The sequence below is a fragment of the Protopterus annectens genome, chromosome 2.part1 (assembly GCF_019279795.1).
Source record: "Protopterus annectens isolate FY-2018-M chromosome 2.part1, PAN1.0, whole genome shotgun sequence".
Classification (NCBI taxonomy): Eukaryota; Metazoa; Chordata; order Ceratodontiformes; family Protopteridae; genus Protopterus; species Protopterus annectens.
In genome coordinates this window covers 1,219,971,254-1,219,990,798 of record NC_056729.1, presented here as the reverse complement: position 1 = coordinate 1,219,990,798, position 19,545 = coordinate 1,219,971,254, and the positions used below count along the sequence as shown (strand labels likewise).

At 36.9% G+C, this 19,545-nt stretch overlaps 1 protein-coding gene across 4 annotated transcripts in view; it reads right to left on the bottom strand.

The window, feature by feature from the left end:
* The window catches only part of KLHL29 (kelch like family member 29), a 2,735,259-nt gene that overhangs the window by 9,385 nt on the left and 2,706,329 nt on the right, over positions 1 to 19,545 (bottom strand). For all 4 annotated transcript variants that reach the window (XM_044062747.1, XM_044062745.1, XM_044062748.1 and 1 more), the window contains one exon: positions 13,778 to 13,922. In XM_044062747.1, coding sequence (XP_043918682.1) covers positions 13,778 to 13,922 — 145 coding nt within the window. The remainder of the gene's footprint in view (positions 1 to 13,777; positions 13,923 to 19,545) is intronic.

Below are 19,545 nucleotides of genomic sequence, written 5' to 3'. Positions count from 1 at the left end.
CAGGCTGGCACTGCTGAACCAAACATTTTAACTATTCTCCCGCTGTGACTGTGACTTTGTCAAGCTGGATTCTAATTACATGCACGTGTGCCCCTCAGTTATGTGTTGACTGGAGTTTTGTAATCTTGTATTGGTCAACCTTGGAAAGCAAGCTTTTGTCAGTGCCAAATGTTGAGTACATTTGTGTGGGCTACAACAGTATAGCAGGAGAAAGAGATAAGAGGTACTGTACACCATGGTAATGTCCTGAGGAGTCAGGATTCTACTTTCATTGTTTTAGTATCTGTACAAGCATTATGAACTGCAAATGTAACGTCAGTACATTCTACTATCTGTTGTAAAATATCATATTCTTTGAAGCTATGTTTTACACATTATACTGGCTGTCAAAATTCTGTAAAATTGCTGGATTTTTTTTTGTTAAAAAACTTGCCTGGGTCAGGAATCACTGGGCCAGGTTCCATAAGACTCTCTCCCAGTGTATAAGTGACTTATTCTGATGTAAGCCTCCTCTGATTCCAGAAGTCTTGCCCTCAGTGTAAGTGACTTAATCTGGTGTAAGGTTTATGTATAAAGTAGACTTATAAAGGCCCTGGTGATAAATAGCTTAGTATATATCTATGAACCTACTATACATATAAATTGCTCAATTCCTACTTTCTATTAAACCCCACTTCTCCTCCTGAACATTATTCTGAATGTACTGTTCCCACAAACTCCGTTTATTTATATGTAATTTGCTTCTTCCCTTTTCTAAAGATCCGACCTCTATTTCTTTTTATCCCCCTTAAAATATTCAGTATTTCAGTTACAGTGGGTTTAGCTTTTAATTCCTATTTTCTAGTAATCAGTTTTTGGCAACCAAACCCATTAAACCTAATAAGGCTTTACTATCCATAGGCAATTCAGATCATGTGCTCCAGCTCAAAAGAAAAATGTTCTTAATTACAGCCATTTACTATACCTCTCAACCTCTTACTACAAGAAATCTGGACAAAGCCTAAAATGATGCTGAGACAAATGCCCCAAAATAGGTTGTTGTTTTTCTTTTGGCTTTTCTCAGTTAGGGGTCGCCACAGCGGAACTTCAGTCTGCTAATGATTGGCAGTAGATTTTTACGATGCTGAGGTGCCAGCTCAACGTCCAACCTTCAACAAAGGCATGCCCATTCACGCATGTCTTTCAAATGTTACTCGACCGCGGGGAGGATATGCAGACTCCACACAGAAGGCGCTCCAGCCGAGAAGCGAACGGGAGAACCTCTTGCTGTGAGGCGACAATGCTACCACTGCACCACCGGATTTTAAATATTGCTCTTATAGACCTAGGACGTTGATAGAATAACAGTATTTGTCTTAGCATGCATTTTCTGAAAGAAATTAATTCTGAAATGCAAATGTATGACATTATTTAGTTATTTCAGTCCTCAGTGATTTGCCAGAAAAACACACATTTTATGAGGAATAGGCCAAAAATATGAGGCAAAAATCTGGACAGTTGAGAGGTATGCAGCATTTACTACCCTGACATTTCTGACAGAGTACTCTGAAGGGATTTTTTTTTAAATCTGCCAACTCATTGCACTCCTAAAAAGAAAGATGTTAGTAGTTACCTCTCTCTTTTCGATTACCCCTCCAGCATTTGCTATCTACCAAGGAAAAAATTCTCTGAAGACTGCTTGGAGTATAAAAATACCTATGACAACAGAAACAAAAATTCTAAACCTTCTGAACTTTGTTGCATCTTAGAAGTCATACAAATGTCCTCCCATTGTTGCTTTCTAAATAGGATTTACATTATTTTTTGACCTCTTCTTACTGATTCTTATAGTTATCACACAATATTTTATACACCCTACTAATTATTCCTTTTTTAACAGCAGCTTCTGTTTTAGACTCGACTAAAAAGTCTACCAGGGCTGGTCTTTCACTTAGAACTCCCATCCCTTTCTCTTTGCCTATACTCTGATTTCAATCCTGATAGAGAAGGCAGTCTCTAACCTGCAGTCCAAGCATCTGCTTGGGCTCATTTCGCTGTACTATCTTTCCCTCTCTAGTTTTTTGCTCCCAATACCTTGGTTCCCATGCCAATTTTCTCCAGTAAATATTAGCCCCTCTTGCCTATTTTTGTACTCCTACTTTCATCATCCCTTTTGGCAAAATCTCTTTCGCTTAAAGAGCGAAAATGCCGGACCTTGAACTTATTATTATGGGGGGTTGTGCCCCCCCCACTAAATGTATATTCCAACTCCGTGATCACACTACAGTGAGGAAAGGGCAAATATTGCAATCTTCGCTGTACTGATATCTCAAAAAAAGCACTTCAAGGTCCGGCATTTCTACTCTTTAGAGCGATCACAATTTCCTTTCGATGGTCTGATATAGACCCAAGTCGTGCATCTTGACAGATATTCTGTGTTATTCATATTGCTAAGTATACAATTAAGAATATGCTTTTATATTTCTGTAAATGAATTAATAAACATACATTCATAGAGGAATTTCTATGCTGGCTCCGGTTCTTAGAGGACATTTTCTGCAAATTTATGACTATAATATTCTGTAAGGTTGTTGTTATTCTCTTTAAGGATCTGAATCCAAGATCCTATTTTCTCCTTATTTCTCAAATTTCCTCCCATTTCATCATCATCCCTTTCTGCTCTGATTTATAGCTTCTGCTTGTAGCTGTAAAGTATTCATTCAAAGTCAGGTAGTTCTTAACTCATTCAAGTCTATAATACCTTTTTTTGTATATTTCCAGTTCATATTTCTTGCTCCTTATAGCATCCATACCTTTTCTGGGTCTGGCTTCTTTAACTAAGCAACTTATCGGCTAATAATAGGCAATATTAGAAAGTACAAAGCAGTATTAACAAAGTCACACTAAGATTGTTAATCTAGGATTTGCTGCAATACTAAAATAAATCACTGTCACTTATTATTCATATTTTCATCATTATGTTTATATTTTCTTAACTGAGAGCCCTACATGTTATTGAAGGGTATGGCATGATATGTCATGATGTGAAGCAGGAAAATTCATTATCAATGTCCATTTATATCACACTATACCTGAGATATTGCTAGTTGTTTGTTAGTAGTTATGAAAATAAACAATATTTACTCATATTCTAAATACTTCAAAATTACTTCAAAAACCAAGGGACTTACAAACTGTTCCATGACAACAGGTGAAACTTTAGATATTGTTGAAGAAAGCTAACTTTGATATTTGCACTGTAAGTTGTAGGGTCTATATCAGAACATCGAATGATTAAAATCGTGAATGCTTAAAGAGCGAAAATGCCGGACCTTGAACTTATTATTATGGGGGGTTGTGCCCCCCCCACTAAATGTATATTCCAACTCCGTGATCACACTACAGTGAGGAAAGGGCAAATATTCCAATCTTCGCTGTACTGATATGTCAAAAAAAGCACTTCAAGGTCCGGCATTTCTACTCTTTAGAGCGATCACAATTTCCTTTCGATGGTCTGATATAGACCCAAGTCGTGCATCTTGACAGATATTCTGTGTTATTCATATTGCTAAGTATACAATTAAGAATATGCTTTTATATTTCTGTAAATGAATTAATAAACATGCATTCATAGAGGAATTTCTCATTCTTATGGGAAAGCATATGTCTGGTTAACAAACATGTTCTAACAATATCTGTCTAGATTGTACAGTTTCCAAGATATGAGAATTTGTGAAAGTTTAGCAAAAATATAATTTGGAGTTTGCGTGCCTTAAAATATATTATATTATTTACAGAAAGACTATAAACACACTGACTATTATCACTCTACTTCTTACTGGTAACACTGCTAGCTGTGCAACTTTTATAATTTTACTGTTCACAAAATATTTCCATTTATCTGTCTTATGCGTTTTAAGTTTATTTTTCAGAAAATGCTCTGCAATGCACACTACATGTAGGCTGCTAGAGGTGTGAAATTCCACATCACATAGGTGTTAATGATTTAACCATTTTGCTGTATGGGGAGGATCAAGTTATTTTACTTAACTCTTGCCTTCTTTCCCTTCCAAAAAACTTCCTCCATCCATCCATCCATCCATCCATCCATCCATCCATCCATCCATCCATCCATCCATCCATCCATCTTCAACCAATTTTCCCATTTTGCACATAGGGTCAGGGTGTCACTTCAGCAGTGACAATCATCTCAAGCCAAGGTTTACACCGCCAGCTGGCTAGCCCTACAGTGGTAGTTCATTCCTTTCACTCACTCACTCACTCACTCACTCACTCACTCACTCACTCACTCACTCACTCACTCACTCACTCACTCACTCACTCACTCACTCACTCACTCACAGGCACACACACACAGTCACCTACAGCCAATTTAGAATGTCCAATCCACCTATTGCATGTCTTTGGAAAGTGGGAGGAAATTGGAGCACCTGGAGGAAACCCACGTGACCACAGGGAGGACATGCAGACTCAGCACAGAAGGCACCCCAGACAAGAATCAAACCAGAGAACCTCTTGCTGTGAGGTGACAATGCTAACCGCTACACTACTGCAGCCACCCTTCATCTCTTTATTAATTATTGTGCACAGCTTCTCTTTTGGTTGGTAAAATATGCTTGACCTACATATAGCAGAATTTCACTACTTGTATCTTACCATCCATATCTATAATACAGAGCTTATAGTTTCTCAGTTTCTGTATTACTTGTTTAGTCTCTTCTCACATATCCTTAGCTGCTATAAGAGAATCTTTTTTTACTTTACACACTTAAATACTTCATCTTATTATGTCCCATTAATATGGGTATTGTTAAACCAAATCATGTACATAGTTTATCATTATAGACTTTGTTTTATTTTCATTCATTTTATATTCCAAAAAGACTTGAAACTGTTCAAAATATTCCACAATACTGAAATGTCCTTTTGGATGTATCAATTACAAAATAATATCATTTGCAAATTAAGCCAACTTTTCTTGATTACCAGTTATACCCCTGAATTTGTGAGTCCCTTATTTTCTTTGCCAGTGGCTCTATATATAAAGCAAACAAAAAAGGGAGAAGAGGACACCCCTGCCTTGCCTCACTCTTCAAACACAGCTGTTCTGAGAGGCACTCTCTCACCTTAACTCTTATCTTTCACACATTATATATCAATTTAATTAACACTATTATTCTACTACTATTATCTAGGTTGAGTCTATCAAATGTTTTCTCTGTGTCAAGACCCACCAACAATAAAGGTGTTTTCTGATATTTTATTTCCCTCTGGATCTTTGTTTTATTAATGTTGTTAAATGTTGCCTCCCCTTCACAAAACCACAATGATTCATATATATTAATTTTGGCAACGCCTTTGCCATTCTCTTAGATAGTACAGCCATAAACACTTTATAATCATGATTTAAAATTGAAATGAGTTCATCTGAAGCTGGGTCCAAATGGTCTTCATTGTATTTGTGTAATATAACCACCACAGCCTTTTTCTCCAAGATGTTGATGCCCCCCATTTTAAAATACTGTTATCTTTTTTCTCCTCTTAGCACCCAGACTTCACAGGAAGTAGATTGATTCTGTATCACAATTTTTATATCATGTCTTCCTCTCTTAACCATTAATTGTTGAGCTTGTCTTCCCCTAACCTTAGCATAATTAAATCTTCTATAAATATTTCCATTTGTGCCTTTTCTTATTTTCCATATCCCTCTAATTTACACTAATTTTCATAACATTTCTGAAGTATCTCTAATACCTCTATAGGATCTCTGATTATTTTTCTTGTCATAAACTCCCTAAGTTTTGCAAGAACCTTTTCTATTTTCTTTTGTGTAAGTTGTTGCACTTTTGTGCTCTGGAGATATTAACAAAAATAGGTGCTTAACAGTAACCTCCCTAAACTCATGCATATTATCCAAATAATCTATTATTTTCCATTTGCCTCTCTGCAGTTGTTCCTCTTCTTGTTCTGTTAGACTTATCTTATTCTGCAAGTTTTAATCTTTGTCAGCCCCTCTAAATAAGTCCTATTATTTATTTCCCATATCTCTTTCTCTGTTATGTCTACCCTATTTTAAACTCTATTTTCATTTGATACGAATCTCTATCCTTTCTGAAGAAGTTGGTATCTTCCCGATTAACTTTTGAATAATTTCCACTACCCATTCCTTAGATGTCTATCTTTGTAAGAAGTAGGACAGTACTAGTGTCTCATTTTTTATATCACTCTGCATATTTCTCTTAATTTTTAATAGTGCATGATCTAAAGTTGTTTTTTAGATGTGTATCAAAGCTTTTAATTATATGCACATGTTCCTGTGAAATACACATTCTATCTAGTCTAGTCCAGTTATTGTACTTTGAGGAATAATATATAATATATATGATTTACTACTACTGAACTCACACCTCCCACACTAAATATTCTGTCTGATTTTCTACTACTGAATTCAATCTTCCACACCAAATATTCTCATATATTTCTTCAAAAGTCTGCCCTCTTTTGTTATAGTCCCCTTCTAGGTCCTCCTGTTACATCCTCGCTATTACAAATCAAGTTACAGTCCCCATGCATAAAACATATTCCCTGCTGAAAACTGATTATTTCTCTATAATTGTTTAACCTCCATAATAGCCATTTTTAGGGGAATATAAACATACCATTGTAATCATTCTCCCTTGATAACAGCCTTTTACTACCACAAATCTCCAGTTATTGTCCTTTTCCTCTTTTATCACCATGGGAGCACATCTAGCAATCAGTATTATTACTTCCCTTTTCCTTTGTCCCTGATATTGGGCTGAATGTTCATTCTGAAATCCTTGCTTTGTCAAATTCACATGCTCATTTCTATTCAATTGTGTCTCTTGCAATATTGCTATTTGCCCCCTACATTTTTAATATCAAACAATACTCTTTACTTTTTTATTATACCTGTAAGACCATTTATATTCCATGATAACATGAACATAAAGTCATTTTGACTGAAGCTATTATTGCCACCTGTTATACATGACAGTTCTTTTGAATGTATATTTCCAGTATTTGGCTTACATACCCACACTAATGCTTGGCAGGCTGATCTTTGAGCAGTTGCTTCTAGTCATCTCCATTTGAACCTATGTTACGTTATTAATGACTTTTTGCTTCAATAAAAACACGCAAACAAAAACCTATATAAATTTTCAACCACCCATCTTCTTTTAACTTAGAACAAACATGCTGAACTATGTAAATTTTCAACAAATGAAGTTTACCCCTCCGGATAGGAGCAATGTCCCAAAATCGTCGTCTGAACCCACAGACATTGCATAATCTAAAATTATGATTATCCATGCTAAGTGTATTAAACTACTTCTTAGTCACTTCCACAGTTTCAAACTTTTTCACTGAACTACTTGCCACTGTATCTTTAAGTATTACATTTTTCTTTGCAAAGAATGCTCAGAGGTCTCAAGATTAATTACTTGCTATTATAAACTTAGAAAATTGCTAGAAAACATTATACTTTAGCATACATTTTCTGAACGATATGAAGTCTAAAACTCAAACGTATTGTGTGACTTCAGTCCTCAATGACTTGCCAGAAAAACTAAATTTTTATTAGGAACAGACCAAAAAAAAAATGAGGCAAAAATCTGGGCAATCTGCAAAAATCTGGACAGTTGAAAGGTATGATTAAAGTTTCTTCTGTTTTTCCCAGCTTTTTGTAATTCTAATTGATATATGCATTCAGTGTTTCATTTATTTTACACATCCCTGAGTACATTCGATTTATGTTTCCCTCTAAATTATGGGAAGCCATCTCACATACCAAAATTGAAATGTGAACTGCTTTTTGCTGAACAGCGGCAGGATTCTTCCCAGCCAAAGTTTTCTCTTCACTTTTTCTGGATGATTTTCCTTCAAGTTCTCCAAATTTCTTCCAACACACACTGCTTTCTCCAAATATGTCTTTTACTGGCATCAAGGCATTATAATTAGTAGCAAGTACTGAACATTACCCTGACTGATTAGTTTCACTGACCCTTTTTCTCAGTTTCTATATGCACACTGGGAGAGCTGAAATCAAGCAGTTGCTCAGTATGCAACCATTTTGGAAGTCCATTATTTTCCTAATTCTTCACATTGTCCCTCTCACAGCATAAGAACCATCTGTGTTTACTATTCAACCATGCAGCTATCTATTTCCACATTTTGGTCCTATCTCCCACCCCTCTTGCTTTGATATAAGACCCTTGTGTGGGATTCAGTGTAAAGCCTTAATAAAATATAAGTACATTATATCCACTTTTAGTCCCTAACTTCACATGTAAGCCAGTCATAAATCTGGATCAGGTTTGACTGACAGCTACTTCTGCCATAAACCCATATTGACTTTTGTCCTGGAGACTGTTGTGCAATATACATTCTACTATTCCTTCCCAGAAGATTCTCTCCATGTCTTTTCTGCCAGTTTTTCTGCTCTACTCATTCAAGGTCAATACGACTACTGTACCACCCCCCCCCCCCCCCAAGGCACTCTGGCACTGCTGCACTAGCTACTGAGCTGCTGAAAACAAAGCATGTCAATAGAATGGCCAGATTTCTGAGGACTCACTGAGGCAGTCCCGTCTAGTCCTTGCACCTGTCTAATCCTCCCTAACTTCAACCAGTTCCTTATGAACCTCCTCTCTCTCTGTCCTACTCTCTATCCACTGTTCTCCCTATTCTGCCTCCCTTAACTATGAAATCCTCCTTGCTTTTATTTGTGAAAACTGATGCAAGGTATTCATTTGGTCATTGGCATTTTTACATTTTCTGTGATTTCCGTCCCATCTTTGGCTGGTTTGGTCAGTTCTGTCCCTTCCTCCCTTCCTTCTTTCTCTAAGTACCTAAAAACAGCCTTTGCTTCCCTTACCATCTTTGTTACTTTTTTTCCATTGTCTTATACTGATCTTCCTCTACCTCCTGAACCCTCTTTTCCATCATCTTTAGGCTATACATTTTGCCTTAATTGCTAGTCTTACATTTCTGTGTAACCACATTAGCCTTCTTCTTTTTTTTTTTTCCTGGATGTTTTTTGCTCTTTGTTTACTGACTATCAAGTCTCTGTCCAATGGACATGGCCCCTTCATTCCCTTAACTGAATATTTCACCCACTAGCTGTCTTGGGGGCATCATTCAGGCAGCCACAAGGATACTTTAATCCCTTGTCAGCATCCTGGCAATGCAGGCATCTGTGATGGTGTAACTTTGCACCTAGGAGGGGAATGTGATCTGTATTACCACTGGGCCCACAAAGCCTTCCCCCATGTGAGTGAATTCTTCTGCACATCTTCATTGACGGCTACCACCATCTGGTGGCTTGGCAAGCTTAATACTTGCACATTTGCACCACCTTCCTTCCTACTAGGTATTTGGCAGTGTGCAGACAGCACCATCCTGACCAGGAAGAGCATGGCCATCTTCCCCTGCTCACTCCTGCAGACACCCAAGCTGCTAATCAAACTAGGGTCATCTAGGCCATAGTCAGGGATTTATACTTCTATGTCACAGCAAATACCTGGCTTTCCTTCTTATGTATTTAACTTCTCTCCCACATCCATGTCCATAGTCCCGAGTACTTGATCTATCACAATACCTGGTTTAACATCACTACACTAGTGAACAACACTCTAAATGTCAATCAATAATTTGTAACTCCAGGGTTTGTGCAAGAAAGCCGAAGACTGCACTATCTTGGTATTTCTCTTTTCCCCAAGATGATGACATTTTGGAGTGGCCTGATCACTGCTGGCTAATGGCGCATTAATCTGGACATCTATAACACCTTCTGCATCAGTTAGAACTACATCCAGAATTTAATTCTTCATAGTGCAATCCTTTACCAGCTATCTGAACCACTTTTGTCCAAGACCTCACTCAGCTCCTGTTCCTTCTCTACCACAGGAGGTTGCTAAGCTAATGGCCCTAGAGGCTTTTTAACAAATCATTCATGCCCCAGTTTTTGTCAGTTAGCAATGCCCAAATGACTTGAATGGTTTTGCTATATGTCTGTGCCTTAGGGCATCCACAAGCTTCCCCTGTCTGTACCTTGGAGCTTGAAATATCTCACGCTCTCCCTTCTAGATTCAGATTACTTATGGTTATTATTCTCTTTCGCTTCCTACTCCACTTCTTTATTCTCTCCTACAGTGCCTTATCCTCTTCCCTTGTTCTGTCTGATGGACAATACACAGTATCCGTCACCACAGCTCCCTTCCTTTAGCTTAGCTGTTCTGATACTTAACTTAGAGTCTAACTCTGGCCATACTGCAGGTCTACTACTTGCAGCATTAAGGCTACAGGCAACAACACTGTCTGCCTCTTGGATTTATACCAAATGCATTATATTACCACTAAGCTTTACACAATGCCAGAAAAAAAAGAAGTCGCAGTTGCAAATATGGGATCTGTTGTTGACTCTGCAGTTAAGCATCCTTTTAAAACACTAGAAACATACATATTTTGGCTGACATTAAATACACTTTTCCTAATGGAATCATTTCTTTCTTCTCCAAGGCCTATCTTTCTGAGACGTTACACTATAAACTTCTTTTTCATTTCCAAAGTTCAGAGTATGACATTGTACAAATCACTGAGCTTCCAGTATAGCATATTCTCATGAAATGGAAAATCTTCAGCAAAGCACACCATTAGGACATATCCAATGTTTGTAAAGTATATCCCGAATGAACAAAATCAGTTCAGAGTATTGATTCTTTAGTCCATTTGGTTATTGGATGAATCAACCAGCCAGTCTTAACAGATGCATTCAGCAATTAAATTACTGAGGCTATCATACAGTAGATAAACAAATCCCAGACAGGTAGATGGTGCGATTGCAAATTATATCAGACTGATGGCAGCATCATGGTCTAAATGCATTAAGTCATCAACGAAGGACATTTCTAATGCTGATTTAATTTCTCCAAGTGTTTTGGGTTTGTAATGCCATGACAAGAAGGGATCCCATTCCTAAGCCAGGGTACAATTATTGTTCATGACATGAGTACTATTTCAGAATTTGAGATTAGCTAAGAGAGCTCTTCTCGGCGGCCACAGTATGCCCAGAATTGGCTCCTTCTGCAGTCCATATGGGTTACACGAACTGGTAGCAAATTTGACCATGACTATAAATTCATTTTTATTAATCCTGTTGCTCCTACTAATATTTGAACTATTTGGGTATCTTTCTTCCATATAGCTTTCATTTCTGCATGTAAATCCTGGTACTTCATGACTTTGTCTGTCTGTCTGTCTCTCTCTCTGTAAGTAAAAAAGTGCTATGAGGTGCACTCCATGTGCGTTCAATGAAAATGGGAAAGTTTAAACAAGCAGTTTGCCAAACATAGCATCGGTAAAGACGACGTCCATCGCTCTTTTATTTGTGGGGAATTTGGCACTGTTTTTAATATCCATGGTTTATCCCTGCACCTCATGAATGTGACGCCAGGCATGAGACAGGCTTACTTACCTCGTAAAGGTGATTATTTGATGCCAGGCACGAGACAGGCTTACTTACCTGGTAAAGGTGATTATGTGATACTAGGCATGACATAGGCTTACTTACCTGGTAAAGGTGATTATGTGATGCCAGGCACGAGACAGGCTTACTTACCTGGTAAAGGTGATTATGTGATACTAGGCATGAGATAGGCTTACTTATCTGGTAAAGGTGATTATGTGATACTAGGCATGAGATAGGCTTACTTACTTGGTAAAGGTGATTATGTGATGCCAGGCACGAGACAGGCTTACTTACCTGGTAAAGGTGATTATGTGATACTAGGCATGAGATAGGCTTACTTATCTGGTAAAGGTGATTATGTGATACTAGGCATGAGATAGGCTTACTTACTTGGTAAAGGTGATTATGTGATGCCAGGCACGAGACAGGCTTACTTACCTGGTAAAGGTGATTATGTGATACTAGGCATGAGATAGGCTTACTTATCTGGTAAAGGTGATTATGTGATACTAGGCATGAGATAGGCTTACTTACTTGGTAAAGGTGATTATGTGATGCCAGGCACGAGACAGGCTTACTTACCTGGTAAAGGTGATTATGTGATACTAGGCATGAGATAGGCTTACTTATCTGGTAAAGGTGATTATGTGATACTAGGCATGAGATAGGCTTACTTACTTGGTAAAGGTGATTATGTGATGCCAGGCACGAGACAGGCTTACTTATCTGGTAAAGGTGACTATGTGATACTAGGCACGAGACAGGCTTACTTACTTGGTAAAGGTGATTATGTGATACTAGGCATGAGACAGGCTTACTTATCTGGTAAAGGTGACTATGTGATACTAGGCACGAGACAGGCTTACTTACTTGGTAAAGGTGATTATGTGATACTAGGCATGAGACAGGCTTACTTATCTGGTAAAGGTGATTATGTGATACTAGGCATGAGATAGGCTTACTTACTTGGTAAAGGTGATTATGTGATGCCAGGCACGAGACAGGCTTACTTATCTGGTAAAGGTGATTATACCTATACCAATTTAGTTTAAGCTCCCGCCCTGACAAGGGATACTTGTTAGACAAAGCCAAACAGTGCTCATATCAACATCTTACCTCTTTTGAGCATTTCTATATGCATGGAGGGCTTCCTTGCTTTCTTAAGTTTAAGAAACGTTTTAGGAATGCTTACAGAAAATGAATATTTACATTCTGTTGTATATTATTACAGGTTTAGGCTCCAATTATGATTACCCTTTAATTTTGCTGTACTCAAACACTGTTTCTGAATTAGATGTCAGTACATTACAGTTGCTACATTCCTTTACGGGAGAGTTGTTTGCCCCTATTACTGCTGCTTTTCTATGAGGTACTTTATTTTTTCTAAGATTGTCTGTGTATAGAGCTGTGACCAGAAAATGAAATACCATAGCATGTTCATAGGACGGCAGTTTTAGATGTTTGTGAGTATGTACATTGCAGCGACTAGTCCGTTAACCCAAATTTCACTCATAGTTAGTCCTTCATGCGATGTGGAGCTGCTTAACAAATTTTTCTTAGGGGAATGAAAGTTTATGTTAAATTACTTTTACAGTCTTCCTCATTGCATTGTACCACAACCAAATCTATCATTTTCTTACTACCCTCTGCATCAGACTAAATAAATTAGTCTCTAGCCTAACTTCTTTAATTAACATTTTTTTTCTATTTACAGTTTGTTTTACTTATTCATTTTTATCACCCCATTTAGTCATTTTCTGGGGACAATCAATATATGTCATAATACAAATAAGTCTGAACATTATGTGGGTTTAATCATAGGTTCTTCCCTATTTGTAATTTTTTAATCTGTTTTGAAAATTAGTTCTTTGGAGTGCTCAAAGAAATAAGTAAATTTATATTCAGGTGGTTTAATGGAAATTAAACAAGGGCATTAAATAACAATATAATCAAGGTATAGTCCAACCAACAGATAAAAAAAGACATCTGCCTGAACTGTGCTTTTCTTGTGTCACTAGACAAATAAATAAATTAAAACTTATGATACAGGGTGCATAATTTGAAATGTAACACAATCTGTTTAACATTTAATGATATATTTGCATGATGTGCATTTTTCTGTCCCAGCCTGAGAAAATTAAATTAATATTTGTTGAAACCAAGCACTTGCATATGAAATGAGGTCAGTATGATAAGAAATACATCACATGCAGCTTTCCATGTTTAGGAAATTAAATGACAAAAGAAGATGCATCAAAAAATGCAAATGTAATTAGAAATTAATACCTGCAAAATTGTCTTGAGTGATTCATGTTTGGGCCTGCTTTAATATTCCCCTTTTCTGGATCATAAATAGTTGTGGCTCTGGCGTAGGCCCCTCCAAGAATAAATATGAATCCATTGAGAGTGACTGCAGGAGCATATTTGTTATCTGCAGATAGAAAACAAAATCAGTATTATTAGCTTTAGTGTCATTTTTTAATATAGTTCCATTGCTGCTCTTGGTATCAGGTTATTAACTGTTCACATATTCTGCCAAAACATTTCTTTTTCTGTACTACACTGCAAAGTATTTCATATTATCAGCAGCTTCCATAAGTTTTGGTACACTTACAGTTCTTAGACAATATCAGCTGCACTTAGGCTGAATTTTTTTTAATTAAAAGACCATGCCAATCAACAAGGAGTATCTGCTCATGTGCTGCTGTACACAAGAATGTTTACATTTAAATACTCAGTAAAATGCACATACTTTATATTATATTCATCCATCTCTCTCTCTCTCTCTCTCTCTCTCTGTTTCTCTCTTTGCTTCTCTCTATAAAATATAATGTATGATTACAATGCTTTATGCTGAAGTGCATAAACTTCAACACACAAATGACTAATGCCAGACTTCAAAACATAAAGGATCCAAAACAAAAAAATTGAAAAGTTAAGCTAAAAGTTGAGTTAAATGCTTTAATAACCTTTCAGCTTTCTTGGTTGTGGACTTCCAGTTCTCCCTATAATATTAATTTCCTTGCTTGATTGACACTTCACACTTAAAACTTTTGCCGTTCCCATTGAAAACAAAGGTATCAAACTCACAAATAATTATTTCCTCACCTGATTTCAGTAAATGAGTTCTGATAAAGTCTTGATTGACAGGGGACCAATAAGCTTAACTAATAAACTGGTGTCTTGTGTGAGGTGACCTCTACAACTTTTTTCTTGTTTCATGTTTTTATGATGCTGTGTGGGCTACACTGTTTTGGAAGCTGTTTATTTTATTTATTTATTTTATTTATATAACATTTGTTTAAAGGGAATATCAGACTTGGACAGAACCCATTTTCAGTGGAGGACCAGAGAGAAATGCTCCAGATGCATATCTTTGGAATGTGAGAGGAAACTGGAGCACCCAGAGGGGACCCACGCAAATGTGGGGAGTGCATGAAGACTCCACACAGAAGGCACCTCAGCTGAGAATCAAACCAGAGATCCTCTTGCTGTGAGGTGACAATGCTAATCGCTGTACCACTGTACCACCCAAATAAAGTTTAATAAGGTTACGCATGCAAAAAAAAAGTGAAAATGGGTAAAATAATACTTCTTCCAAAAGATAAAATAAGTGCAACCATACTAGTGAACAAAAAAAGTTTGATTTCTCAAGTGTCAGTTGCCTGATGCTGATAGAAATACCTCCATAAAAAATCATTGTCAATGAGATGTACTGGCAGGGATTTCCTTTTTGGGGTAATTTTCCCTTCTTTGAGTTGCTCTGACTGTGGAGTTGGTATATATGGATATTTATATATTTGAGGTGTGGGACTTACTCCACACATGGGGAATGCAAGGGAATTGTCCTTTTTGGAAAACACTTAAATGTGTTTTTTCAGTAGTTGTTTTAGAGGTTTAGAGTTCAGGGATTCTGATACTCAGAAGTTTGAGCTTTGAGAGCTAATCGTGGAAGCCCAGCAAATTATAAGCATTTTCATTACAAACTAGAGATATAACAGTTCTTCCAAAAGTACTGGCTAATAAACTAGACATAAAATTACCTAAACTGATCAAAAAAGAACAGTTTGGATTTATACACAACAAGCACAGATAACTGGTGGTCTGTAGCTAGGTTTTAAGCTGGAAAAGGGGAACTAAAACATACTCGTGCAGACATTACTTTATTTGACATTAGAAAAGCTTTTGGTGCATTCAAATGGAAATTTATGTTTGAAGTTCTTAAAAATACAAGCACTGGTGACAATTTCCCATCTTGGTTAAAAGCAATGTACAAGGTCTAACAGAATTAGTAATGATGGGACAGACAGCATAAACATTTGGAAGTTGACAAGGCTGTCCATTGTCACCTGCATTATGTACACTTGTTTTTGAAGAGCTTACTTTAAAATTCAGGAAAATAAGGAGACATAGCTTTACAGAAAGGAAAAGCAAAGATTATTTGTTGACAATTTTACACTGATGGCCAAAAAGTAGACAAGAGTCCTAGAAAGAGTGTTAAAATATTCCAGCATTTTGACAGTGTTCAGAATTAAACTGCAAAACATACTTCTCAGCTGTCCAGATTTTTGCAGATTGTCCAGATTTCTGTCTAGTATTTTTGGTCTGTTTCTCATAAAATGTGGTTTTCTGGCAAATCACTGGCAAATCATTGCAGACTGACATCATAAAATAATGGCAGACATTTAAGTTTAAGACTTCATATCCTTCAGAAAATTCATGCTAATGCAAAACCTGTTATTCTATCAACTTTCTAAGTTTGTAAGATTAATATTTAAAATGTGTGCCTATTTTGGGGCCTTTGTCACCCCATTATTTGTGGCTTTGTCCAGATTTCTTGTTCTAACAAGTTGAGAGGTATGCTGCAAAAATAAAATAGTAGTTGCTAGAGTAGGGAGAGACAGAGGTCTGGGTAACTGCAGTGAGACACAAGATGCATATGATCCAGTTTATTTAGGTTAATAATAGTAAAATCCTGCCTGGGATTCATTAACAATCATGTAGATGGAGTGCTATGCCTACACAATATATGTGTGTTAGTGTGATGAGCATCAGCACTAATGGAATATGCATGCTGATCATCACTCCTACACATTTGCAAGCATCTTCTCATGGCTAGCAATAGAGTTCTTGGCCATGGAAAGGTGCTTGCAAGCACAAGCATAGAATGTAAACAAAATGGCTTGCACATTGGCAATGCTCACATAACGAGCAAGTGCTGTAGCCCAGAGATGTCAACAGCAAGTACAAGGAAAGAACACAGAAGGAGGGGAAGTGAAATAGGGGAATTGTGCACAAATTGTATTACATCTCATAATTAATTAATGTTGAATGGGAAATGTTTAAAGTGCACTTGTATACTGTAGCCTCATGTGACAACATGTATAAGACGCATTTCTAACATTAACCATGAAATACTGATGTAATTATAACTAATGTCGATGACAATCCCGCAGTTATGACATAAACAAAAACAGACATGGTAATAAAGGATATGATAAGGACATAAAACTGCAGTATAACAAAGGGGATTGAAAATGTGATGTACATGTTAATTAAATGCTGACTTGAAATAGTTAGCAAGGACAGAAGATACATTATATGAGATGTATATATGGGAATGCATGCAAACAAGCTGACACCACTGCTGTGTTCTCCACCTCAACATGTATACACAAGAACAAAAGAACCTTACAGCTGTAATGTCAGGTACATCAGAAATAGACATGTTTTTGCAAAAAAATGACAGTAGCACCAATAGGAAAGGGGTTCATCACCTATGAGCATGTAATAGACAAGCAAGGGTCTATATTAAATTACCAAAGAGATATTACAGCGAATGCCTCTTCGTCGACATTAAAAGAGCGAACCATGAATTACGCGAACGGACGAATCAGCAATTTTTATTCCTAGGGAAAAAAAAATCACTGATCCGGCCAGAAATGACATATCACTAAAAATAACTCAATAACTAAATATACCAAACTCTGAGATCGCACTACAGTGGAGAAAGGGGCAAATTTACGTTGATGGCCAAGCAATTTTTTTCCCTAGGAAGAAATCGCTGATTCGGCCTTTTGTGTAATTTGTGGTTCACTTTTTTCGTGTCAGGGAAGAGGCATTCGCTGCAATGCCTCTTCAATAATATGATATAGACCCGACAAGCAAGTGTTAAATGCTAAATGTTCATCTAATAACACACAACATACATAAGTGATATATGACAAGACAGATTGGATTACATGTCAGGAGTCCAGTTTTTCTATTGGTGATTTGCAAACATCTCTGACATCATACTACTGGACATGCCCACATGGAATTACAATGAACAGTAACATAACAATAATTCAACAACAGCAACACGATAGAAAGTGTTCTAACAGAGGATCAAGACAATCTCATTTTCTGGTGGTCTGGCAGCATGCCATACAGTTAGACATGTTTATTGAATCCCTCATTTGCCATTAAGCCATGTAGTTTGATGAAATCAATTGCAGTAATAAAGACTACTCCAGATGAAGACATGCAAAACAAAGCATAATTATTTTGGGAATAGGTAATGCAGATGAGCATTGAATGACATAAGAAACATCTGTATCATGTCATTTTCGAACACAGACAAAAACAGATATCAGAGAGATGCATAACAATATAGGTCACCACAGAAATACACATCTTCGTCATGTCAAGAAGAATGTGCTGGAAGGGCTCACAGCACTTTCCTATCATATAAGGTGTATAGCTGACCTACATTGTAGGACAAAGTGTGAAAAAGGTAGCCCACTGAGTGTGCCATAACTATTGCCTGTGTGTAAGCCAGTATTGTCTGACACATTTGTCTGACAGACAGATGTTACCAGATTCAAACCCCTACCTATTATACAAGGCTCTGTCCAGAACTCTGTATTGACTGCATGTGCCACATCAGACAGATTTGGAGGCTGTCACAAATAATTGAACTGAATGTGTGCATTAAGACAGGCATTACAAATATAATATGAACATCTGGATTTAGTCAGACCGCTGGAAAGGAGTAATAAATGTTACTGTGCACACAACGATATCAATGCTTCTTTGACAAGGAAGATGTTTGCATCGTGTAAGACACACACACTGTCCCAGAACTTAACCACAGTCTATCTGTGTAGGTATGCTATACAAGCCAGTACTTAATACACATGCTATAGGAGCATTCACAACTTGACATGCCACGTATGCACAGACTATTTTCCTTATCACCTGTTTTAGGTTACTTAATGTTCTTCAAATGAAAGTACTAGGCATACAACCTACTGAAAGAAAAGGAGAAAGTATGGAAAAAGAACAGTGAAAAAATAAATGAGTCCCTTTTGTTGAATGATATTTCACTGCCATGCAATCACAATCTGTGATGATATATCATGGTCCAGAATAAAAATGGATAACAATACCCTGCGGGATGCACTGTCGGAGATGCTGGGTGGGCAGATTGGTGTGATGAGGGAGATGACTTTTCTGAGTTATTATACAGAATTGAAATTGCCTAGACATGGTAAAGGCCTTGCTGTGTCTAATTATGGTGGCTGCCAAAAAAGCAATTACTAGAAAATGGAAATCAAAATCTAAACCAACTAGATTAGAAGTGAATAAAGTAATAGAGATAAAACAAGTGGAATTGAGATCTTTACAAAAGGATGGGAGAAAACTACATAGGAAAAAAATGGGAATTGTGGGAACAATACATATGTGGGGAAATGAGGTTTAAAAGAAGGCAGGACATAAATGAGCTATGTAATGTTTGTTTGAAAATGATTGGGTAGATTATAAGTGATGTATAATGTTTGCAACTAACTCGGAGTGTGTCAGTATGGTTTGTGATGTAAAGTGCTTGCAACTAGGATTGTGTCGGTGTGGTTCATTTTCATTTATATAAATGTATGACTGCTTATGTCATAAGTGATAGTTTAAAATAAAGATGTTTCTTTAAAAAAAGGGTCAGGAATTGAATCATATAAGTAATGTTGCTTAGGTTATATAATATACATGTGAAGTATAACATTCGTTAAATATTAATT